This window comes from Phyllostomus hastatus, unplaced genomic scaffold (genome assembly GCF_019186645.2).
Source record: "Phyllostomus hastatus isolate PE091 unplaced genomic scaffold, TTU_PhHast_1.1 phas_contig_283, whole genome shotgun sequence".
In the NCBI taxonomy this organism is placed as follows: Eukaryota; Metazoa; Chordata; class Mammalia; order Chiroptera; family Phyllostomidae; genus Phyllostomus; species Phyllostomus hastatus.
This window is the reverse complement of record NW_025333833.1, coordinates 8,398,732-8,423,582: the sequence shown is the minus strand read 5'-3', so window position 1 is coordinate 8,423,582 and position 24,851 is coordinate 8,398,732. Positions and strand designations below refer to the sequence as shown.

At 49.6% G+C, this 24,851-nt stretch overlaps 1 protein-coding gene across 8 annotated transcripts in view; it reads right to left on the bottom strand.

Annotated features, from left to right (window-relative positions):
• The window catches only part of RASAL2 (RAS protein activator like 2), a 278,498-nt gene that overhangs the window by 6,113 nt on the left and 247,534 nt on the right, over positions 1-24,851 (bottom strand). For 5 of the 8 annotated variants that reach the window (XM_045838806.1, XM_045838807.1, XM_045838800.1 and 2 more), the window contains 9 exons: positions 23,260-23,404; positions 19,070-19,214; positions 18,193-18,429; positions 16,140-16,341; positions 13,801-14,000; positions 12,215-13,076; positions 5,601-5,735; positions 3,701-3,903; positions 2,387-2,474 (listed from right to left, as the gene is read on the bottom strand). In XM_045838806.1, the coding sequence (XP_045694762.1) occupies positions 2,387-2,474; positions 3,701-3,903; positions 5,601-5,735; positions 12,215-13,076; positions 13,801-14,000; positions 16,140-16,341; positions 18,193-18,429; positions 19,070-19,214; positions 23,260-23,404 (2,217 nt within the window). The remainder of the gene's footprint in view (positions 1-2,386; positions 2,475-3,700; positions 3,904-5,600; positions 5,736-12,214; positions 13,077-13,800; positions 14,001-16,139; positions 16,342-18,192; positions 18,430-19,069; positions 19,215-23,259; positions 23,405-24,851) is intronic. The other 3 variants (XM_045838808.1, XM_045838802.1, XM_045838805.1) reach the window with 1 other exon arrangement.

Sequence of the window (24,851 nt, the reverse complement as noted above, 5' to 3'; positions counted from 1 at the left end):
CCGCACCGAGGCAGCAGTCAGGGACACGGAAGCCTGGGTTCCCTCGCTGGGAAGCTTTCTCCCCCACGAGGGGTTCCTGCTCACCAAGGAAAGGACCTGATGTAAAATGCCATTCGTTACAAAGGGTGCTAAAGGCTGTTCATGGCCTTTCACTATAAAAGAGATTTTAATGTATCAGTACGACAACAGCTAGAACCAGGAAACCTGCCTTTTAAAGCCAGTATAATTAAAAAACAAAACAAAACTGGCTTCAGTGTGTTTGACCTGTGCTGCGCATGGTACAGCGGTTTTCAAATGTGGTCTGGTGAGTTTTCCTCCTATTCTTTAGGGGCCCACAGCGGGCTTCTGGGTGAAGATTTACTGCACAGCAATGCCTATGCTGGGATCGGGAACTGACTGTGCCCAGCCAACTCTGGTGTGATGTGACCTATTATCTGAGAGTGGTTCTTGGTGCTGAGTGGTCAGTAGGAGCTGCTGGGATCTGCTCTCTGGAAGGCGCCCCTGGTTTCACCCAAGTCGTCCATGGAATGGAGCCACCTGGAAAGCATGGCCTCGGGGGACGGACACAGAGCGTCACCCAGCTGAGCTAGAGCACAGGCCTGCTGCTCTGAGGGCGCTGCTGCTCCCGGTGCGGAACAGCCCCGCACGCCCACCTGGTTAACCGAGAGAAGGTCCTCGTTTTCCAGAGCTTTCAAGTCCTGATAAATCTGACGCCTTCTCTTGTTTTCACCTTCTCTGCCTAGGCCCCCTGTTGATACCCTGCCATCTTGCCCTAGGTGCCGAAATAGGAGGTGTGGTGGACCCCCAAGGGAGCTGTCTCAGTAAACGACGGAGAAAAGGAAAATCCTGGGTGCGGAGCCGTGACCACGGCCCCCCCGAGCTCCCTCCGCAGGCTGCGGACCCAGCTGCAGGCCAGCCGGAGCCGGAGCACAGCGGAACCCTCCTGGCTTCAGGGTGTCAACAGAAAATCCCAGGTGCAACGCACCCACTGGCCTTCCGGACCACGCTGCCCTCCTCCTTCTCCAGGCTGTTCCTCTGAAGCCCCGGGGACGGGTTTTCAGGGTACAGACAGCGAGATGGCCTTGCCTCTGCTGCTGCCCTTCCCGCACCCGCCCCAGGGGCGCCTGGCAAGGTGTTTTGTTTAAACAAAGGCCCATGTAAGACAATCACAACAGAGCTTTCTTCTAATACGAAGCAGGTCTAAATATCAGAAACTCTTGAAACGACAGCGTTCAAGAGTCCAGAACACTCTGGGCGCCAAGCTGATGCGAGCGCATGACCACCTGCTCGGCTTCCAGGCCGGGCGTGTGTGGGGGCTGGGCCACGCAGCACCCTCCCCGGGGCGCTGCCTCCAGGCTCACCCCGGTGCCTCCGGAGGACACGCCCACCCCAGGGACCCAGATGGCGGGGGCAGTGCTCGCTCAGGGACCCCGTGCAGGGAAGAGAGCAGGACACGCAGTCCGTGCTCCTGTTTTCACTTCCCTGCTTAGGGGTGTGGCATGCGTTGGAGGGTGACCAACTTGAGCCTGGCTGGGCTGTCTTCAGGGAACGGACACATTTAGTGGGTAGACCAGACATTCTCAAGACCGTCCCTGCCTTTTGCTACTTGTTTTGCTCTAAGAAATGTGACCTTATTTTGTGCCGATAAAATGAAAAGGAATGAGAAGCAATTTCAGCCTGCTGGATTTTGCTCTGACCATTGATGTGTCCCCGGGAGGTGCTCTGGGCGGCCGTCACGCCGTTCCTGGGGCAGGTATGCCCTACGGAGAGCGGAGGCCCGGACTCTGGTTCCCGCCACCGGAAGGGGCTCTGCACGCAGAGCCGACGAAGAAGGGCGACCAAGCAAACCCCGAGCGTCAATGCCGAGCCCAGAACCAAGGGAAGAAGAAGCCCGGAACCAAAGGAGTAACGAGGAAAGGGTCTTCTCCAACCCTGCCTGACCCCTGCGGTCCCATCGCTGTCTGGGGCTGGAGGTCGGTAGCACAGTGGACGTGACTGACAAGACCGTGAACATCGCAGCCAAGCAATGGTCGGTGGAGGTCACAAGCCAGACACATGCAGTGTACTTTTCACAGCTGCCCCCCCAGAGAGCGCCCCGCTTCCCGTCCGGAAGGACGTAAACCCCATCATGCACTGGGCCGGGACTTGTCAAGCAGCTGCGCTGAGAGCACGCTAACACTTCGCTGGGTCAGCAGGCTCGTCACCAGTTGGACAAAGGAGAAGTCAGAGGTCACATGGAAGCTCTTTGTCTTCAAAAGGTAACGCAGAGGACGTTCCCGTGACCCGTTTTCCCAGCACATGCCCGGCGTTTGCAAGGGGCAGGGGGCGTCAGAAAACAGCAGCGATTAGGAACAAGAGCCGACCACCACACTCCGGGCCCGCTTACCTGGGCGTCGATTATTTTCTGCTTTGCGTCGATGACTGCCTGCATCTCAGCGTGGTCCTTCTTCAACTCCTCTTCCACAGCCATTAGCCTAGAAGGGGGCAGGAAGGACCCTTCAGCGTCTTCAGAGAGGGGGCAAGACTGTGTGCGCAGAGGACTCGAACCCCCAGCTCGTCACAGCGCAGTCCTTCCACCCCTTCCCAACCGGAGGTCTGCCACCGTGCGCTCTCCCTTCTCTCCTGCCTCGGGAGACCGCCAGCGATGACTTCTCCGCCCGGGACTCGGTCCCGTACACTTCCTCTGGGACAGTATTCCCACCATCACATCCTCCCTCGGGCCCCTCAGCACCCCTTATTTCATCTTAAAACATCAAACCAGTCAACACAAGCCCAACGACTTCTAATCTCCAGTTACCCTGCGACGGCCGTCCTTTCTTCTCCCTTGCACAGCTGGGTCCTCAGAGAGGACTCTCCACGGAGCGGCTCTAATTTCTTCCTCCTCCGCCACGGACACCTTCCCCTCTGATGCTTAAATCCCACCCAACTGCTCTCGGTGAGACCCCGGACAGCTGACACAACAACCCTCTTCCGTCGTCCATTTATTGACCTGCCCGCAGCCTCTGACAAGACGGATGGAAGCTCGGGGGGTTCTGAGCACAGACTCTGGGGCTTGGCGGCCTGGCCTCAAATCCTGCTCGCACTGCTGGGTGACCTTGGGCACGTGACTTAATCCACCTGCTGCCTGTCTCTTCATTTGTAATATGGGGATGGCAATAATGCCTACCTCAGAGGTTGGCATTAAACAAGTTATTACTACCAGGCTAAACAAATGATCTGTAAAGGACCTGGAAAAGAGCCTGGCCTGTCAGGGCTGCGTGAGCGCTGGGTGCAGCTGGCGCTCACCCCGCACTCCCCTGAGCCACAGGGCACCCTCTCTCAGCCCTTGGCCCTACCGAAGGCCAGTGAAACTCCCCTCCATGTCTTTGGACTTGTTCGTGAGTACTGAGGGTTTTAAAACCCAGTTCCCCTCTAAGGCCTCCCAAGTGCATCACTGAGTGTTTATTTTTTCTAATTGTTGTGATGGAAGGAAACAGACTACCTCTATCTTCAAAGGCAGTGCACGAAGGTCTCACATTTGGAAAACACTGAGACATGGTTGGTCACTGCCCTGCACTAATGAGACCAGGGAGCACGTGCGGAGGTGAGCACGTGCGGAGGTGAGAGCGGCCTTGCTGCTGCGCCTAGAGGAGTCTCCGGCTCCTCTTCCCGCCTCTCGTGCACCTGGCCAGCCCACTCCCAGAGCCGGGGCCCCTCCCACCTGCTGATGATGCTCTTCATCTGGCTGTCCTTCTCCTCCTGCTGCCGGCGCAGCCGCTCCTCGCTGTCCTCCAGCCGCGCCTTGTACTCCAGCAGCAGCTTCTGCATCTGCTGCTCCTGCACCAGCAGCCGGCGCTCGTACTCCTCCAGCCGCCGGCTGGACACTCGCAGGCGCTCCTTCAGCTTGGTGATTTCCTGTTCGTACTAGAGGAGAGAGAGACGCCTTGCACTGGCTGTAGAAATCGGTGATTCGCTTTTATCGAGAAACCGGAGGCAAGGCAGCTGGATGCCGTCGGAGCCTCCATGCCGTGTGCTGCTGCTGTTCTCGGAGGTACAAATGAGAATGGAGCTTTGCCCCTCTCCTCAAAGTACACTTGTGATGTTACCTTGGCATTGCGAACCTATATATTATGTGTCTGTCTCCACATTAAACTACCAGTTGCTGCAAGCCACACCCAACCTATGATGGCATCAAATGGGAGCAGGAAAAAAACCATCAAGCACTCAGAAGCCTGACGGACCACTTGAAATGAGCCAAAAGCCAGCTGTCTACAGAACGGGCTCCATGCTGTCGCCTGTGCTGTGGGATCTCGACCAGGGCCCACGACCTGGCTCAGCAGACGGCCACTCCCTCACGCTACCGGAATCGGCCCTGCAGAGGACGGGCAACGTTTCTGTCGTGTTAAAGTGCTGCTGAATCAATACACAGAATTTTATGGCAGACTGCCAGCAGAACTTTACGGTAGACTGTAGCGTCTTTCTCCCTAACTATGAAAATGTAGAACATTCAGGTCACAAGCATCAGGCCAAAGGCCTACATGTTCTCTAGGGCTGACGAACACTGCCTGTTGGCCCGTTTTCAGGACGTAGTTCACCTGCCCACTTTCCTACTCCTTTCTGGAAGACACAAGTCTGTTTTCTCGCTAATGCTGTGTATGAAGCTTCACACTGGTGACACGGCCCCCTCTCGCACCAAAGTTGCGGTGGGCAGGAGGTGAGGACCCTGGAAGGTCACATGACTAGGTGAGGTGAGAAGCCGGAGCTTCCTGGGAGATGGTCTACATAAGTTCATTAGGAATCAGTGAGAAGTCTGTATGGTGCTTCGTAAAATGCAGTCTGTCTTCATATAATGTCCTGCCAGGCAATTAGCTTCTGCTTACTCAACACCATGGTCCTAAAGGACAATGTGAATCCGGAAGGAAGGTCAAAGATGACTGCCTCGAGGACAGCTGGAGGAGGACGGCTGCAGCAAGGGGCACGTTTAGGATGGCGCTGACGGGTGAGCGGAAGCTAGCTGTCTGGCTGCCAGTCAGATAAGATGACGCCACACAGGACGTCAAGTTCTTGTTCGATCATTTTTTCCATGTCAGCTTGTCTTTAAAAGACAAAACAAAATGAAATTGAACCAACAGAGGGTTAATGTCTTTTCCAAAAATCATCTATAAAGCCAGAAGTTCTTTTCCAGAAAAAGCAAAAGAACAAAAAACAAAAAAAACAAAACACAACAAAACCCAGCACAAAAATCATGACCAAGATATAGAAAGTAAGTCTCGTCCAAGGGGGATTTTGGTCTTGGATGCAGACTACCAACCACTTCACAAAATCACTAAACAATTGCCTAAAATTATTAGAAATGAATATCAGGGTATTCTTCAAATTAAGGCAACCTACATAAATAAAAAAGAAAGAGCTAATGCCCTCCCCCGCAGCTTGACTGACCTCTCCCGCACACTCCCACCTGGAGACACTGCTAGTAACTGCACGGAGGTAGGGGCCTGGCGGTTAGTGAAGGGGGTGGAGCTGAAGCGGGGGCGGGGCAGCTCAGGTCCTCGGCCGGGACTACCCTTTTGGTGGCCTGTGGCCGCGGGGCAGTAAGTCAGTACACACAGGCTGGGTTCTACCTTCTCAGCGTGCTTGGCTTCGTCCTGATTTCGCTCAGCTTCTTCCACATCCTCTTCGTACTGCCCGTTGTTCAGAACCCAGGCCGCTGTCCTCTCCACGGGGGACATTGTGGCCGAGTCCACCGGTGACTGGACCTGCATCGGAAATACTGATTAGCATCTCTCAGAACTGTGCGTCTGCTAGTTCCATTTCCCAAGGAGAGCTGTTCTTGGAAGATGTAACTGTGATTCCTCTGTTTGAGTAAATGCTCTCAGTTCTAACTGATATTTGATGAAGGCCAGGGCTGGAGGAGGAAAAAGAGACCACCTGTTTATTTGCATAAGAAGAAACTATTCTGAACAGAAACCCTGATGCTACACTTCCAAGAACTTGCCTCTTTCTCCCTCCAGAGAAAGACAAGGCCTTAAAGCTGTGAGTCAGCCCAGCGGTCCAGGTCACCCAGCGAAGTAAGGACCACGACAGGATGGGAGGAGGGAAGCGCGCTGCTCGGGGTCACCCTGAGACGGTCGGGACTGAGGAAGTGATTAAAGCCAGACAAGCTCACTAGGGGCCCACTTACACATCGGAATGCTGAATTCTTAATTTCACATTAACCATTGAGAAAGAGAAAAAAACCCCACAAGTGATTTTAGTCATTTTTACACAGTCACGACTTCTTGAAGGGTTAAGCCCACTGAAAGTTCTGTACTAGACCAGAGAGTTTCCTGACAAATACAGGCTCAGAACAACAGGTTGTGAAGTTAGTGTAAGAGATAGTTCTATCCAGTTAGGACAGCTAAATTGTCCTTTTCCAATATAGATATAACACAGAGTGATAGAAATTCTAGCCTTGAGTAGCAACTCGGCCACCTAATTGTCACTTAATCTCTTAAATGCTCTTTTCCTGATGTGCTAAAGAGGACACTTCCAGCATCGCCCTCACCGCTCAGCCCGACCCTCCCCGGAAGCTGTGAGGACTGAGTAAAATCGGGCGTGTGGGAGTTCCTTGAAAACATGGTACCAGAGAGCTCAGGTTGGTACTCATGTACTTCTGTTTAGAAAACTGGTGCTGTACATTACAGTTGAGATGGCACTACTGAACACCAGTGCTTTCTCCACAAACAGTGCTGGAAATACATAACAGATTCGTTTTCTCTGGCCTGCCTCGGAGAAGTGCCCGAGAGAGAATGAGAGAGAGAGGTGGGGAAGCGGGGGCTGGAGAGATAGAGACAGAGAGTGAGTGCGTACAAGCACAAGAACCTTTAAAACACTGTGAGTTAGTTTTTTATTATTAGAATGAATTTCTATTTTGAGGACAAATCCTCCATAATCTTATCGAGGGGAATTTTCTCTTCCATGCAGAGCTGTGTATCTAGAGAATCTTTATATCATTCTGGAATAGAACTGAGTTAGACTCTAAATAGAGATTTTCAGGGAAGGGGTATGATGATGATTTTGAGGTTTACAAGGAGCGGATAAGAAACCCGGCTACAGAGACTGACAGGTTATCGAAGACGATCTGGGTAAAACACGTGCGAACAGAAGCAATGTAAAAGTATTCTTTAAAGGCCGGAAGAATCAGACATGGTTTGTCTGATTTACAAACAGATTAGACATATGTATCAATAAAAAAAAATGGCTTCATGCTTGAGGCACGTGTAGCAATGGTGAGTGAACTTCCGGAATTTCCTTCTTTAAAGCCCCACTCTCCACTGTGGAGTGTGGGTACGTTTCTCACACTTCACTCGTGTGTGCACCACTGTCGTCATGTTGGTCACAAGCACACTATCACTGATATTTATTATCACTTTAAAATCACAGTTAGGCAAGTCCTCACCCTAAGCAATAATATCAGTAAGATGATGAGTTTGATGTGATACAACACATATGTTTCTACATCAGTCATTACATATTTTTCTAAAAATGTGTTGAAATAAACGCCACGTACACTTAAGTAATTCTGAGCATCGCACTGCGGGAACCCTGGCCTGTAGGCTACTGCATCGCCCACGAGAGGAAGGTGACAATCAGCCACACCCAAAGTCACTCTGAGAAACAAGTGAGACGCACACAGAAGCACTCTGCGAGCTGCAGAGCACTTCACGCACCCCCCCCCCCCACCCCGCTGCTGGACTGTAAAGGCAGAGCTGCCACAGAAAAAGCTGCCTGTCTGCGTAACCAGGAGTTTCTGTTCAATAACGGTTTGAGATAAAGTAGCCACTCAAACTAATAACTTTACTCTTTAAAATTTATTACCTCGAGGCAGCTAATTCAATAGCTTTCTGCTTTATGGCGTTAACAAGAGGTTGCCTGAATGAACTTACTCTCCCTCTGATTTGTTACGGGAACTATTTATTGAGTGCCTCTAAGTGGACTGCAAACAAACGATACCCCTAAGGGCACACGGAGGAGAGATCTTAGCCCCTAAAAACATTAGAAACTCCAGTTCCTTCGGGGAATCTTGGCTTGGACTGTTAAGTGCAAAGGTGTGAGAACGAGAGTGGTTTCGTGGACTGGTGATGGTAGCAGCTACCCTATTTTCAGCAGGACAGGCAGTGTCCAGTGAATTACAAGAGACAGTACGATTGGCACCGGGCACTCAGGTGTATTCCTGTCTATGGGCTGAATCTGATTTTCAGCCACCTCCCAGTCCAGCGGCACCTCGGTACTCGTCGTGAATTCATTCTGGAATCTGTGAGGCGTGCCGGGGCCAGCGAGTACCGGGCAGTGAAGTGTTTTCCCCAGGGCGGGGGGCGGGGGGCAGGGGGGCCCGACTCACACGTTCTAGCTCTAACAAGTGTGAGCAGGCGCCGAGTGCGGAACATTTTTTCCGGGTTTGGCCAGTTCAGAAGCCGACGAGTACCGAGGTGTGACTGTGTACCCTGGCACTTTGTGTGACATGTGGTAGGTGGTCAATAACTGCTGAAAAAATAACTCTGACCAATATTAACCATGCCTTGTACTCATTCATTGACCTTTTACACAGTTAAAAAGAGATGGAAAAGGAACACTGGACAAATCAAAATTATTTGCGTTAGATTGGAAGAAAATAGAGGCGATGTTTGTTTCAAAAATTTTTTTTGTTGTAATACCTTCTTCATATGAAAAAACGATATACATTTTTTGCTTTTTTTCCTATTGATCTTATATGTGTGCCGTTCTGATTTCCCCATTAAATCGTCAAGTTTTGAGACATGGCACCATGTCATACATTTTTGGGGGGCGGGCATGGTAGTGATTATGTATTTGTACAAAAGATGCTTGATGAAATATTATTGACTAATACGGAGCAGATTACTGAAGTATGGTTCATTGCTAAGAGAAGGACGCTCTGTCTCCCCTCCCATCCTCCTCTTGGTGAGAAACGATGTCGCCACACCCAGCAACAAAGCGCAGGGAAGGCCATCGCTCCGCCTGCTGCACAAGCCGCGCGGAGAGCACAAGTCACCACCTCCGGCTGCAGTCAGAGACGCCGAGGGGGCGGCTGGGAGGCGGTCAGTTCCCACTCTGCCCCGCCGCACATCCTCGGGAAGAGCTTCCACAGCCGCCGACCGGCAACAGCGGGCCATCGAGGAAATGACGGATGGCAGAGACGAGAGGGAGCGGGAGTTCCCATTGGGAGCGACCCCTCTTGAGACAAAGCTGCTCTGGGAAACACAGCACTCGGGGAGAACCCTGCTCCCTGCCAGCGCCTCCTAGAAATGAGTCAGACCTGCTGGTTTCAGCCCCTCCGCGGTCCGCGAGAGTCCAGTTCCCGCCCGAGAACAACACCGCTGCTGCCACCACCACCACCACCACGGGCCGGGCTGGCGGCTGACCAAGTGGACCCTCAGTTGGGGGGGGGGCTTGAGGGGGCTGGGGAGGGCGCATCACCCCGACGGGCTGCTCAGGCGCCAGTTTTAAGAGCCTCTTCCAGTTCAGATTTCTGAGTCTAGGTAACGTGCTGTATCCGAACGACTCATGTATTGTGCAGAGACTGTCTATGGGGCACGAAGAACAGAATGAGGAGGCAAGTGAGAAAAAAAAAAATCCCAACAGAGGCCGAAGGGGACAAAAGTGACAGCTTCCCGGAAAACATTCCTTCTGTGGATTGTTTCACTGCAATGCTGTTCCCTTCCCACTCAGTCGCGGGAGGAGGCCGAAGCTGGTGGCCGTGCCAATGGGGACCGCTCCTTTGTGCTGAGACACGGACGGAATTTGCAGGGGACAAAGCCACGGGGAGCTGCAGACTCCCACAGAACCATCCCCACAAAGGAGCCCTCTAGTTTGGGGGAGAAAAGAATTCCCTGACACAATCTGCAATTAAAATGTGTAAAGGAATTTGCCTGGAAAATGCGCTGATTATACAGAATCTCAGAGGCTTCATGGGAGCAAGATGAGAAACGCAAGCAAGAAACCAAAAGATAAGGAATTTAAGAAATAACCTAAGTTTGAAAGAATAAACCATCTGCGTTAGAAAAAGCCAGTGGGGAAAAACCAGAAACTGAAGCAATCAGAACAGAGCGACTGCTGGTTTCTCGGCCACGAGGATGGGGGCAGCAGCGAGGGCACAAACAAAGGGGATTATTTAAAGCTGCGCCAGGACGTCTCACTGTGGCCGAGCCCCGCGCCACGCCAGTACACTACGGACCCTCTCCAGCTCATTCATGGCTGTGGCACAGAACACTTCCCAACGGGTTACTTGGAGACGGTAGGCATTTCCTACCTCCCATCTCTCAGGCGGAGAAACACGTCCTGAGCGCTTCTGGGAGAGGGCCCTGTTTCCCTGTAGCACACATGGTACAGGTTACAGTGGGTTCCAGGCGATCACAGAAGAGGCTATTGAGTTTATAACATTGTAAACAATCGGTCAGAGTCGCGGGCCCTGCGAAGGGCTGGCTGCACGACACGGGAGGAAGGGGCGGGCACCCCTCTCTTGCGCCCAGCGCTGGGCCTGTGTCCACTGTCAGCTTCCAAAGTAAGCAGAGGGCCCCCCACCCCCGGGCCCACCCCTCTCCGCTCCCTCCCCAGGGCCCTCACGCCACACTGAGCCCCCAAGCAGGTGTCTGCCTCCACATCTCTAAAACTACCTACCTTTCTTCTCTCCTCGCAACAGACACCTTAGTCCTTGGCAAGGGGGTGATCTCAACTAGAAACCAGCATAAGAGCCAGGTGGGGAAACTGATTCACAATAAGGTGTGAATGACTGCCAGTCTCCTGACACACAAATTAAATGCACAGACAGGAGATCTACAGATGCAGACAGGCAAGCAGTGAAGCACTTTCACTTCAAGGAAAGGAAATACATACTACTCTGTCATAATATTATATGTAATGTTATATATACTCTGCCTTTCCTTGAAATGAAAATGCTTATTAAGTCAAACAAATTGGTGAAATTTGGGGAAATACAGCAAAATGAAAATGAAACATTTCAGACTGGAGAAAACCGTTATTTCTCAGGGGAGAACGCCCAACGAGGAGGTTCCGCCCCGGAAGTCAGCTTCCAGAGTCGGCTGCCGCGAGACGTGTTTTCCCCCCTTCCCCTGCTTCTGTACCCAAGGGTCCTGCAAATCCTGGGCTACTGTTAAACAATAACCAAACAATTATCAAAGGCGGGGCAAGGGCTCCAGTCCCAGTAGAGTGGAGGTAGAAACAGCCAAATTAGTAAATGCCTACCTATAAAAATGCAAATGTATTAAAAATATATTGAGGTTTTATTGCAATCTCCTCTGACAAGTTTTTTTTTTTTTTGACAAAAGAACTTTTTAAATCATGAAGCTCCCTAGTACTTATAAAGTATGATCAGGTTCCCAAAAATATTCAAATACAAAGATTTTTAGGAGAAAATTTTTTTTCAGGTGAAAGTAAGAAATTTCCTCTCTCTCTCTCTCTCTCTCACACACACACATACATATACACACTTCCTAAGGTTATTAACTTGTTTCAAAGAACAAAATATATATTGGGGCCTCTTGGGAAACCTTTGCATCAAGGAAAAAAGGTTTTGTCAACCTTATACTAAGATTGGGCGTGATGCTGGCGGGGTGTGCCCACGTAAAGAGAAGCTGTGAGGAAGCTGTAAATGTTTCAAATACCCACCCACCACCTGCGCAGCCACCTTTTTATTTCTTTCCTTTACTTTGCCTCCATAGGTAGGTGTTCGGTTGTTTATTTTTCCAGCCATTTCCAGGAAAGGGCACCTGGGACTTGCTCATCCAGGGGGAGTTGGGGAGAGTAGAGAGTAGTTAGACTAAACTCTTGGCTCAGAATGCAAAAGAAAAAATATATTTAAGGAGGACTAACGTCCAGATGATCGAAACGCCTTCTAGTTGCTTTGGTCTGTAGATTTCGTGGACTAAGCATCCAATTACTCATTCAACAGGACGGGTCTGCTCTCGGTGCGAGTGAGGGGAAGGCAGGGCCCCTCAGAGGTGTTTACAGAGCGTCCTCAGGGTGGAGTCGAGCTACGTTTGGCTGCCTCACCTGGCCAGGAGCCTCCCAAACCCTTCGCTTCCTCTGCCCACCTACAGGGGGCAGAGATATTTTACGTGGAGACCCTGTTAGCAATGGGGTTTCCCAAAGATCTCTGCAAAAGGACCCGCGGGCACAGAGGACCCGGCAGAGGCCCGGCCATCCCGCTCTCGCGCCCTACCTGCTGCGCCTGCGGCCTCTGGATCGCTCTCACTTTGGGCACTGGGCTCTCCCTGGACGAAGACGACTGCTGTCGGGACCGGCTCCCGTTCTGCGCGGGCTCCGCCGCCAGGGCCGCCGAGGCCACGGACATGCTCCCGGTGCTGCGCAAGGAGGCGCTGTGTGGCAGGGACGGCGGGGCTTTGGCCCGCGCGCCCAGCCCGGCGGGGTCCATTCTGCGGACTGGGGCCTGCCCCGTGCTGTTCTGCCGGGGCAGGGCCAGAGGTGTGTGTCTGTCGGGCACGGTGTGCCGCCTGGAGTAGTCCTCGCTCTGCGTGCTCCGTTTGCTGAAGTCCTCCATGCTGCTGTTGCTGGGTCCGCTGAGTTTGAAGTCCTCACTGTTGCTTTGGCTTCGGGAACTGGCGGTGCTCAGGTTCTCCAGGCTGGAATCCACAGAGGCCTTTGGCATGGCTGGGATCGGGTTGCTGAGGTGATAGACGGGGTTCTGGAACGACAAGGGCTGGAGGGTGCCGGGCTGGCTCAGGGCCGGGTGCAGGGGCCTTCTCACTTGGGGCGCGCTCTGGGGCGTGCTCTGGGTCTCCCGCAGCTGCTTGATGCTGGCCACCTGGGTGATGGACAGCTGGCTCCCGGTCAGGCGCAGCGGCACGTCGAGCATGACGGACGCGTGGTCCGCCGGGGCGGCGTGCGAGTCCTGCAGGTCCATGAGGGAGACGCTCCGCCCGTTCGGAAGGCTGCCGTCCTTCTCCTCCTTCTCAGAGTACGTCATGCTCTGGGAGGAGGCTTGCTGAACCAGCAGCAGGGTCTTCCCCCTGAAGTAGCCATCTGTGTTGTCCTGGCTCGGAGACTTGAGTTTGTGCAAATCACTGCGGGAAAGGAAAGGACCCTTCATTACTCTCGGGACAAACCCAACGTGGTCACGATTCCTCAACTCAGGTACCTGCACTGTTCTGCAGGCTCACGGGCCCAACGAGGATACTTCCATCTGCACTCAGATTCCATCATCACAATTTTTAGAATACAATCCAACAGTTTTTGTTTTTCTCCAAAGGTGGAGAATAATACGGTGTATACCACTCTATCACGGTTTCAGTTTTTACTAGAATTCCAGTGGATTTTTAGTTAGGGTTTAAACCCTCCCAGAGGACTCCCAGTCCTGCCTAACCGGTTCGAGGGGAGAAGCTCTAAGAGCACCACTGAGGGCACCGATCTTGCCAACAGGGGTGGCAAAGGCTAAGCATTAACACTGTGCCCGCTGTCCAGCTACACAGTGGTTCTCCTGAGGTTCTCCAGATTCTCGGGAGCTAAATGCATGAAACCACGAATGCTACGGAGCCCTTGGTCTTCCATTAAGCAGGACACGATGTTTAAAATGCATTTGTTGAGTATAACTCGACAACACCATTCTCAGAAATTAGTGTCTTAGATCCTGTCTATTGTCACGACACCGGATTTATCTCAGGTCAGATGATTCTTGCCTATGGCTCGAGATTTTAAAGTGTGTCGACTCAACAGGTAAGTTAAACAGACTTTCGCCAGCTCTCTAAAACGCGATCTCTGTGGGACGGCACCTCAGACTCTCCTCCCTACCTGTCAGCGGGGTCTTCGAATATCTTCTGCAGCCCAGAGGACAGACTTCCACTGACGTTGGGGCTGGAGCTGTGCTCCGTGAAGCGCCGCAGCTGCTGCTGTATTGGCGTGGGGTTAGTCAGAGACTTGGTGATATCAGCGAGAACACGAGGGAGAGGCCCCAGTTTTGCCACGGTCGCCTGTAGGAAGGAATTTTCACCCTAATTGGATAATAAGCATTGCGACATCCACCACAGATTGTTTTGGGGACAACGATGCCCATTGATGAAGGGGTGCAGGTTGAAGGGAAGGGTAGGTGTTTGCGTGTGGGAGTGGCAGGTTCATAATGCATTGTTATGGAGCAGCAGAACCATGGCGTCGAGATGGATGGAGGAGGCGAAACAAGGTGCAGCAGACATCGAGAAAAGAAAGGAAATAGAAATTAGGATTATGCAAATAAAAATTAAAAGACATGCTCAAAACAACCAAAACATTGCCATTCCAACTAAAATCGGCATGCAAAGCAAACGAGATCTCTGGAAGGCTAGTAAATCGAGGTGGGGGAAGGCAGGAGGAGAACCAAACACCTTCTAACCAAAAAGGACTTCAAAACCGTAAGGCTAATGTGATGAAACCTCCGAAGAAAAGGGGGTATGTGAGGAAAGAAAGGCATGCAATGTAAGGCGCGCGTTGCATGCAGGTCCAGCGCACTCCAGGACACGCCGCTGGCGTCGCCGTCAGCTACCCCATTGAATCTTGGGAGCCCTGACCTATTACTGCCACCTAGGTTTGCGTAATCAGCACTGATGATTCTTTTTAAAACGGAAAAATCGGGTAAACTCTCTCTGTAAAATACGTCTATAGGTACTCCAGGTTTTCAGAACCAAAACAGGTTAAAAAGGAGAAAGTGTGTTGATACAGCAAAGCTTGATGAGAAGACCTTGACCCTGAATAAACCTGGCTGATTTCGCAAGAGAACTTTCTCTGCATCTCACTGATACAGATATTCCACAAGGAACAGTTTTTAGTACTTGCTTTATCCATCTCAATAATTTTTTTCTCTGGGGAGTTCTCCTTCTCATGGGGTCTCAGCTGTTTGGCAGTTTTACACGGCTGCCTCTGGGTCGTCTTGGTTTCCCAACAGCCAACAGCTCCTGCAGTCCTGCTCGGGCGGGCGGGATGCCGGCTCAGGCGCCCCTGAAGAACACCTGTCCAATGCCTGTCCACACTCCACCTCCTTGAGCTGTGATTCACGTTCAAGGAATCTACCCTTCGCTCAGCTGCACCTCAGAGTCCAGCTGGCATTTCTAAAAGTGAAGAAGGGGTCCTCAGGAATAAGGAAGTTCACTGCTTTATGAATGCTTTAAGCAGCAGTGGATACCCTGCCATTTACATTTCCTCAAGAAGGTGGTCTCCATTAACGGGTCTCACACCGCCCCCCCCCCCAATATTATTGGTACGTTTTTAAGGATAATAAGAAAATGAAGAAAACAAATTCTCATCAGAAAAATAACTTGGCCTTCTGAAGTCATTCTAATATAACACCACACATATTTATAAAGTGCCTACAATAAACAAAATGATCAATAGATAATTACTGTGATCAACCTAGCAAAAGTCTGTTAAGACGATTTCCCATGACAAAATCTACTCTTCTTTGCAAAATTCCAGAAGGAAGAAAATGATTGGTATGGTTATTAATATGAAATCCTTATTAAAATGTAATAATGACATTTTTAGCTAATAATAATAAAATTCTTAGGTTATAGTCAGCAAATAAATGATTAAAAATTATAATTGTTTTCTTATTAATTTACATCAACAACAAAAAAAGCAAACCAGGATTTTCAGATCCCATGTAACTCTGTTGTACTAATAGTTATATTAAACCCTTTGACTTGCATTAACAGCAACAAAAATCTCAAGGGTAAAGCTAAAGCATAGTAGTCTCTGTATATTTTGAAGTCTGCACTTTTGCTAGAAATTGCTGTATGAGGCTTCGTCTCATCCTACTATACAAGAATAAGGCCACAAACACCAATATTTGATATTAGTTTCTAGGTAAGTTTTTAGATATGTTACATATACTATATTTATTTACTTATAGAAATATAGACTCTATCAATGCAGATAATTACTTGAAAAAACATGTAAGTGATTTCATGGCTTCCTAGAATTTCTATGGTTTGGGGGTGTATTTCACCCAGAAATGACAGCCAGGTCCTCTCAGACTTCTAGAACAAAAGGCTGCTTTCACCTAAGAGGAGGGCGAGTGCTGGGCCCTGCAGGGGCTCTCCAGCATTCGGGGACCGTCAGCCTCCCTGGCTCCGACCTCCTGCGCCGGCTCCAGCCTACTTTACCTTATCCAGCTGGGACACTACTTCCCACAGTAGGGAGTGCAAAACCGAGAGCTCCCGGCCCAGGTCGATGTAGCCGTCGAAGCCCGGGGTGTTGGAGATGGTGTCCGGGTTGGAGATCTCCAGGAGAAAGCGCTTCATGCCGCCCCACTCGTGCTCTAAAAAATCGTTCATGAACGCCATGTATTCTTCTTTGTTGCCAAATCTGAAGGGGAGGGCAAGACAGTGGGAAAGAACGTACTCAGGAAAAGAGAGGTGAGCGTCTCGAGTTGACTTTACACAGAGCTACACAACTGTTTGGCTTCGGGGAGGGGGCTAAGTGACTGATTCGTTTATTGTCTCTAAATGATAAAGGCTAAAACATACTTTGTTAATATTAACAGCATGAATACTCAGAAACTTTGAATAGCTTTCTATTCTCTACTGTGTAAAGTTAAAAATCTTTTTTCTCGTATATAAAACTCTGTAATACAACCTTCATGTACCTAGCAGACTGACGAAACCAAGGTTTGCCGGCATAAACCTTACTATCACTCGCTTCTCCCAAGTTTCCCAAATGCTTCATGCCCTTTTCCTGCTCCAAGCCTTTGCTCACGCTCTTTATTTCTGCTGGGGAAGAGCTTCCTCTCTTCTGTGCCTGTCTAGATTGCAGCTGCCCTTGCGGGGGTGTCAGACTCATTTTCCCCGGGGGCCACATCAGCCTTGCGGTTGCCTTCGAAGGGCCGAATGTAACTTTAAGACTGTAGGAATGTAACTACTCCTTAACTAGGGGCCAGGAGCTCGGCCGAAACAAGGTGCCGGGCGGGATAAAACAAGGCGGGGGGCCGGATTCAGCCCACCGGCCTTGTGTTCGCCGCCTGCACCTTAGGGCCTAGCCTAGGTCCATAAAACTTGTTCCAAAACAAACTAGAGATAATTTTTAACAAAATTAGCTCAAACGTAGGCCAATATATATATTTCTGCATTGGCTCATATAGAGGATACACAAAATTGAAACAGTGCACTTCTAAAGAGCCACTGTTTAAACCAGAAAACCACCCGCCACACTGAAGCTCTCGTTTTTCCTTCGTTGCATTGCTAATAGAACCCTGTCTTTAGAAGAAGCTTCAACACGGACCCAGTGTGTTGTGGTCGAATTTGCCAGTGTGAACTGCCTCTCCGTGATCTCTTAAAATTATTTTCTGTACGTTATAACAATTATACACACTGAAAAAGACTTGAAAACAATGAAAAGTGCAAGGAAAAAAGTATGGGTGCGCCCACTCTGTCACCCAAATACCCCTGCTATTTACATTCGCGTGCATTTTCTCCAGCTGCTTTCCAGCGTCCTTTAGAAAAGGTTTCAATCCACCGAGAGTTGAAAGAATATACAACGAACAACCATATGTCTTCATCTACATTAACCAACTGTTAACGTTCTGCCAAGTTAGCTTTCACTCTCTCTATATATACACTTTTTCTTTTTGGCTGAACCATTTTAAACTAAGTTGCAGACATAACCTCTAAATATATTAGCCACCACTGCTCCGGAATAAGGAATATCTCTTACATAAACCAATGTCATTATCACACTAAAACTTAAAATTAAATTTCACTAATTGTCCCCAAATGGACTTTTAATTGACTTTTTTTTTTCCCAATTTAGGCCCAAATAGGACCCAAGCGTCTAAACTAGTCTCTTTTAATACACAACAGCCCCTCCCTCTTTCCCGTGGTTCACGGCGCCGGCTTGTTTGAAGGGGCTGAGGTTTCTAACAGCCCCTTTCATCTAAAGTGAGTATATCTCCGTCATTTTCCATGTTATTGGCTTTCCTTTGTGCACACGGCGTGTGGTGGCTGCCAAGGTTCCACGGAATGCATGCACCCTAGCTCACTTAACCCTCCCTCTACGAAATGAATATTTAAGTTGTTCCCAATTTTGTCTGCTACTTTAATAACACCGCCGTGAAGGCCCTGTAACATGAGTGATGGGGCTCCCCGCCCCCGCCTCACTTTTAGACCTCACGCATTGTTTACGCAATGTCTCTTAAAACGTCGTCGAGGCAGCGACACCTACTTGGCGAAGTTCGCCAGGTTCTGGATGACCTTGGCAATCAGAGTCAGAGTCCGAGACGTGCGGTCGTCGGGGTACTCCTGCATGAGGTTGAACAGGCTGGGGGACATGATGGCCGGGCAGAGGAAGCGCAGGAACAGCGAGGCGCTGATGAGCCGCTCGCTGATGTCCTGCTTGCCGCGGGTCAGGCACTGCTGCTTCCAGGACGCGAACACTTCTTTCAGCTCGCGGGGGAAGACGCTGGGGAAGGGAGGAGATCAAAACCTCTGAACAGCAGCCGGGAGAGCACAGGCGACCCCGCTCCGGAGCCGGGTGACGAGGGGCCCTGGGGGAGAGCTCTCTGCCTGAGTCACGGCCGGGAGGTGGCGGGAAATTCGCAGAGGCCCAGATGGAGGCTGGAAACCCAAAGCTGCGAGACTCGGGAGTTAGTGTAAATTTAGCTGTGCGAAGTGGGAAAATGGCATGAGGCTCCCGGCGATACCATCTGTTTAATAAAGATCACCATAATCTCTCTAAAAACTGTTCATCAAAAATCACCCCAAATCTCACCGATTGCTGGGGTTGGGACAATGACCAAGCCGACTAACATATCTGTTTAACACCAGTGACTATTCCAGAGAGCCATTGCAGTACTTTCAGTATTACAAGAATGTGGTGCTAATGTTCTACATAAACATCACATTTATGCAGATAAATCTGAGACTTTTCTGCTTCCACAGAGACTCGGATTTTAGGCAGGACCGTGTTAGGGAAACTTTGTGTCCCCCCCCCACCCCCCCCTCCCTTCGGTTGGGAAATCACAGTTAACACTGGGGTGACTCTGGTCGGGGAAATGAAAGCCCTGTGGGTCCGTGGCGGGGGAGGGCTGACGCCAGCTCACCAGTAAGAGTTGATGATCTTGCAGAAAGCCAGCTCGCAGCACATTTTCAGGTTGCTCTGGTGGTCCAGCAGCTCGCTGGACGAACATTTGCTGGGGTCCACTTCGCAGTTCTCGTCTGACTCATACAAAGCCTTGATGAACTCCCCTGTTTGAAGAGAGAAAGGGCAGGCAGCAGAACTATGAACAGTGTCTTCCTGAATAGAACAAAAGGACTTAGCACTTCGGTCCTTACATGCACAATGGGAGTCTCTCTGAGACCGGCCAGGGGAGGCACAAGAGACTGCCCGGGAAGGGTCGTCACTTTGGAACCCAGGAGCTCCCACCTCCCACCTGTTACATTTATTTTCTTTATCCTGGAAGGGGACGAAGAGCAATCCCTAACAGCATCATCATGGTACTGATAAAAACAACAGTGATTCTACTTTAAACCATGAAGCAACTTTAACTCTTTTATCTGAAACCACAAATAAACGAGCATGGGCTCATTATTTATTATAAAGCCTCTCTACCAGGGTAAATAATATTATTATCATAGAAGAAAAAAAATAACCCAGGATTGACTGAATAGCCCACCTAAGGTTTTAAGTGCTAATGCTGGTACCAAACCTATATTCGAGGAAGACTGCTAGACCTACCTCTTGTAATGGGGACAGTCATTGAACATAGCACACAACGGGAGCAGAACATCCCTTATATAATCTGTACGTATTTTTCCAAATAGATTTAGCTTAGAAGACCTGCTCATATATCCTACCCTCTACAGCACAGTGGGCAAACACAAGGCCCGAGGGCCGAATCCTGCCCTCCACCTTGTTTCATCCGGCCCGGCACCTTGTTTCTACCCGGGGGCGGCAGCACTGAGCTCTAGCCTAACTGTTAAGGAGCAGTTACATTTCTGCAGTCCTAAAGTTACCTCCGGCCCTTTGAAGGCGACCGCGAGGCTGACGTGGCCCCCGGTGAACATGAGTCTGACACCCTGCTCCACAGGGACAAGCCCAGCGTCCTCTGAGAGAACCCGTTCCCTTACCCGCTTATCCCCCACCGTCCCTGTACATAGCCCGCTGTTCCGCGTCTCACTCGGCTTTGTGTTCGTGTGACCACAGCACCTTTGGAGGTGAGGCACCGGTTCTGCTCGTGTTCGGACCCCAGCCTATGAAACAGCGCCCAGAGCACTGCAGGTGCTCAGTAAGTGTTTACGAGCTGGTAGTGTGTGTTCTTGGGTTTTTACAGGCCTTTGTGAAGGGGGAGGTATTTCAAAGACCCTTTCAAATCTGCTTATCTTGCTTCAGGTTCGGTCTAGTTATAACAGACTTCATGAAAGTAAACAATGATGTCTGCAAAACTAGGTAGCAGCAGCGATATAAAGAGCATTTTCCAGCAAAATGGTTAGTAGTGGGGTACAGGAAAGCTTTTAAAAGCAGCTGTGATGGAGGACGGGCCGTGGCTATTTGAGAGGAAAGCGCACGGAGAAGGGGAAACAAAGCGTTGTACCAAAAAGTCAAGGCTCTGGAGCCAGGCCGATCGAGGGTCAAATCCTGGCCCGTCACTCACTGACTGTGGACCTTTGAACGGTCACTGAGCGTCAGCTGCCCTACCTGGGAAACAGCACAACTCCCGCCCTGCAGAGCTGCGGTGAGAGTCGGCAATGATGCACGACAGGAAAGTGTCTGATACGGTCCCTGGTACACGGTCGGGGCTCCGTACAGTAAGTGTGCGTGTGCAAACTGGACAGCTTTAACACAATTTTTCATAGAGTAACACAGCTAAAACTAGTAACAGCTTTTAAAAATGTTTACCAATTCTCACAAGATTTGTATTTGACACGCTCTTGAAGTCTCCTGTGCTATGTGCTTCTACACAATTTATCCCACTTAAAGAGGACCTAAATTTAAAATCAAATCATCATTGTCAAATATTCCATGTAAAAATGGACCCACCTTTAAATTTATGTTATAAATATTGTTTAGTGAGTTCCTTAGGTTACACCAGTTCTGGGGAAATAATACTAATATTAATAAATATTAGTATTATTGTAAACTTTAAGGATATTTTTCTTTTATCCTTCAAGAAAAGAGCCAAATAACTCAAGGGTCTGGAGTTAAACTGTCTATAATTGCAGTCTAAATTTTTCCCCCTGATTATGATATATTTATAATCCTCAACAACAGAGCAAATTATTTTCACTTTTGAAAGTATAATCTGCATCTGATAATGTGGAAAGCACCACACTAAAAGGTAAACTTTTTATAGGTTTGTACCCAGAAGCTGCTTATCCAATCAAAAATTACCAAGATGGATTCAATAATCCATTCACCATATCTCACCGTGTATAATGAGCACCTGTGGTTTTAGTGCGCATTGTACAGAGGATTATTATACCCATGTATAATGCACACCCTTGTGTCTCCCTCAAAAATTTGGGCAAAAAAGTGCGCATTCTACACGGCAAAACACGGTCCACTTTCACTCTTGCCTCTGAGAGAGGTCACAGCCAAAGGGGATTGTGCCCACTATGTGGTCCAGATGGAAGTTCATGTCCAGAATGTTCTGTGTGTTTGCTGTGTAAGTCGCCAACTCGTTACCATCCAAATTTCGTGTGTGGAAATGAGTCGACAGGTATGAATATATTCTTGCTAAAAAAAAGAGTTTGCCTCTGTCACCAAGGATGGAGACCAGGCCTTTTCAGGGACCTCCCCTGTGTCTCACAGGCAGCGTGTGCCGAGTGGCCCGGGGACATCAGCGTGCGATCTGAGTTCAGTCGGACAGGGAACAGGGCTCACGGATGGGAGGTATCGGTCTGGCCCGGGCAGAGCCTGGGCCCTGAACAGCGATGCTTTACTCCAGAGAAGAGGAGACTACGTGATGTGGCCGTTTTCCCTGAGAATTCTTTAAGTCGTCTGGAAATAGCATCTTTTTAAAATAATGTTTCATAATATTTGGTATTCCATACCAAAATGGTGTGAAATAGAGCAAAACTTTTATTCAGAGTGCTCAGCTGTCCTTATGAAAAGTATTTTTGGTACTGAGACTTCACTATAAAGTCTTTTTACTTTATTTAATGCTTATGATGAAAACTTCAACCATATTATTAGAGGCGCTTGCCTCTATATCGGTTGGAATCAATTTCTTTAACTCTTTGGAAAAGCACAGGATTTCTCCCTTTTTTGGTCGTAAGGATATCCTCATTTTTCTGACCTTCCTGTACTGTAAGCTCCTGCAGGGCAGACAGTATCCACTCATTCAACACATTTCATGGTGTACTCCTGACGGTCACCAATGACACTGAACACCTCACATGCAGCTAGTGCAAACTGGAATGTGCAAAAAGTGTAAAACACACACCGAGTTTCAGATAGTGTGAAAAATGTACAATACCCCATTCGTAATGTGTATACTGATTACCTGTTAATATTTGGATACAACGGGCTACATAAAATGTTATTAAACTGAATTTCATTTGTGACGACTAGAAAACTCCGGCTAGTCACGGATGACTCCACTGTGCTTCTGTGGGACAGAGCTGGTCCCCATTCTGGGTGAAGCATGGGGCTACGGAGGCGGGAGAAGTGCCGGCGCCCTTCCAGGAACTCCCATCTGCGTTACCACGACGGGCATCGAGGGGCCCGGCACAGAACCTGACTCTAGTGGTTGACGCCCGAATTTCGTGAGTGACTCTGGACTTGAAGCGAGTGGCCTGGTCAGCGGGAACCACTGAGTGAACAAGAATCGGTTACTGTTGGAAATTCTGGAGGCCCTGAAGACAGAAACCGAGATTTGTGGGACGTGGCAGGAGTTTCTTGGTTTCTGATGCATGATAACGCATGTTAAACACTTTCAAGACAATGTATTTGTATCATGATATAAATACCCGGCACTTTTGGGGGAACGGGCCACCCTCAGAAGTGATACCCACTAACGTTACTGAGTTTCTCAGACACTTGAGGGCTGGGGGGTGGGGACTCATATCCTGCTGGGCTTTCTCCTTCGGTGCAGTCGTACTAAACCCACTGCGCTCCTCGCTGGTGAGCACTGCCGAGAGCCGCCCAAGCTGACACTCACATGTGGGTACCCCTCCAGTCACCTCGACCTGAACAGCACGCAGAAGCCCAGCTCAACCTGTCTGTCTCAGGAGGATGAGGTGACTCACAATCGAAAGGGGCAGAAAAGAAAACACGTCCCCTTCTCCCTACCCAGTGCATCGTGAAGATACTGCTGCCCCACCAGCTTGAGGTACTCCTCGATGGACTTGGTGGCGATGGTGTTCTCCCTGAAGATCAAGACGTCGTGCTCTCCGCAGCGGTCCACCTCGGACATCACCAGGTCGGTCAGGAAGTCCTGGTGGAATAGCGTCCCGTCAGGCAGAAAGCAAGTGAATAAGTACTACACATCGGAGGAGACAGATGAAACGCCAGACAGCCCGGGAACCCTGCTTTAAAACCAACGCTGCCAGATAAAACCAGGTCGGATAAAATCTCAGGGGTCACCGCCCCCAAGTGTGAAAGTCCTTCGCAGATTTTTCCATTGCACCTTTGATACAGACCAGAGTTCTGAGCGCAGCCTACAGGTCTCCGTACGTCTTGGTTTCTGTCTACTTCCTAAGCCTCATCTGGTGCCATCCTCTCTGCATTCTGCTCCAGCCGCCAGGGCCTTCCCCTCAGGTCCTGGACTACACCAAGCCTTTCCCCCCCCTCCATGCTGTCTACTCACCACACAGCTCGTGCAGACGCTGTTCTCAGTTCTGCTTCGCTCCCACCGTCCTTCCTGCCCTGACTGTCACCGAGCCAGTTGCCCGGATCTTTTGGGACTTAGTTCGCACATCCTTGCCTCAGTGAGGCCTGCTCGGACCTGAACCCCAGGAGTCAGGGCCCCGTAATCCATACTTCACAGCGCACGCCTCGGCACTTTTCACTGCAATCACGCTGTTCACTTCTGTAATTACTTGACTAACTTCTATGTCCCTCCCAAGACTTTAAGGCCTATGAGGTCAAAGACAGTGTCTGATTTTGTTTATCTCTACAGTTTTAAGAACTTAACATTTCTGCACATGGTAGGTATTCAATATCCAACAGTCACAAATTGGTCCACAGTTTCAACATGGAATTTCTTGAACGCAACACCTAAACTTGTTTTCTAGGCAATTTGTCTGTGACCCACCCCCACCCCCCCAGTCCCAGCCCATCATCCATGGAGAAGGAAGGCAAAGTGAGAAGTCAAGTCCTTAAGAAATAGCTGCTTCATTTCTCCATGGTCTTAAAGAATTTGATGTAAAACTCAAAGTGTACTGTTCAGTTTGAAAGCTGGTAACATCAAATATTTTGCATGTTATATGTTTTTTGGATATATCGAAGTCTCTAAAATCCAAAAATAGGAACTATGTTGATTTACTTTAGAACTAAGCATTTTAAGCAGTCATGGGATTGCCCTGGGGCGCCTGAGCCACGTGAAAGGAGTTACAGACTTAGGGATCGCCATGGAAACTCTTAGGCTAAGGGGCAGGGGGAGACCTCAGGGTGGTGGAAACATTCTGTGTCTTGATTGTGCTGGAGGTCTCAGTGGGAACATTATCTTGCAAAAATCATTCAATTTTTTCACTTGAAATGGGTACAGTTGACCGTATACAAGTTACACTTCAACGAAGTTGTTTAAAAAGCCCTTCATATACCCTGAGCTTGGAGCAACTGAAAAGCAGGAAGAACAGGTCCATACGACTTCAAACATGACATGCAAAGCTTCAATGACACTTCCCCCCAAATTCTTAAGCGTTTTTAATGCCAGAAAGCTC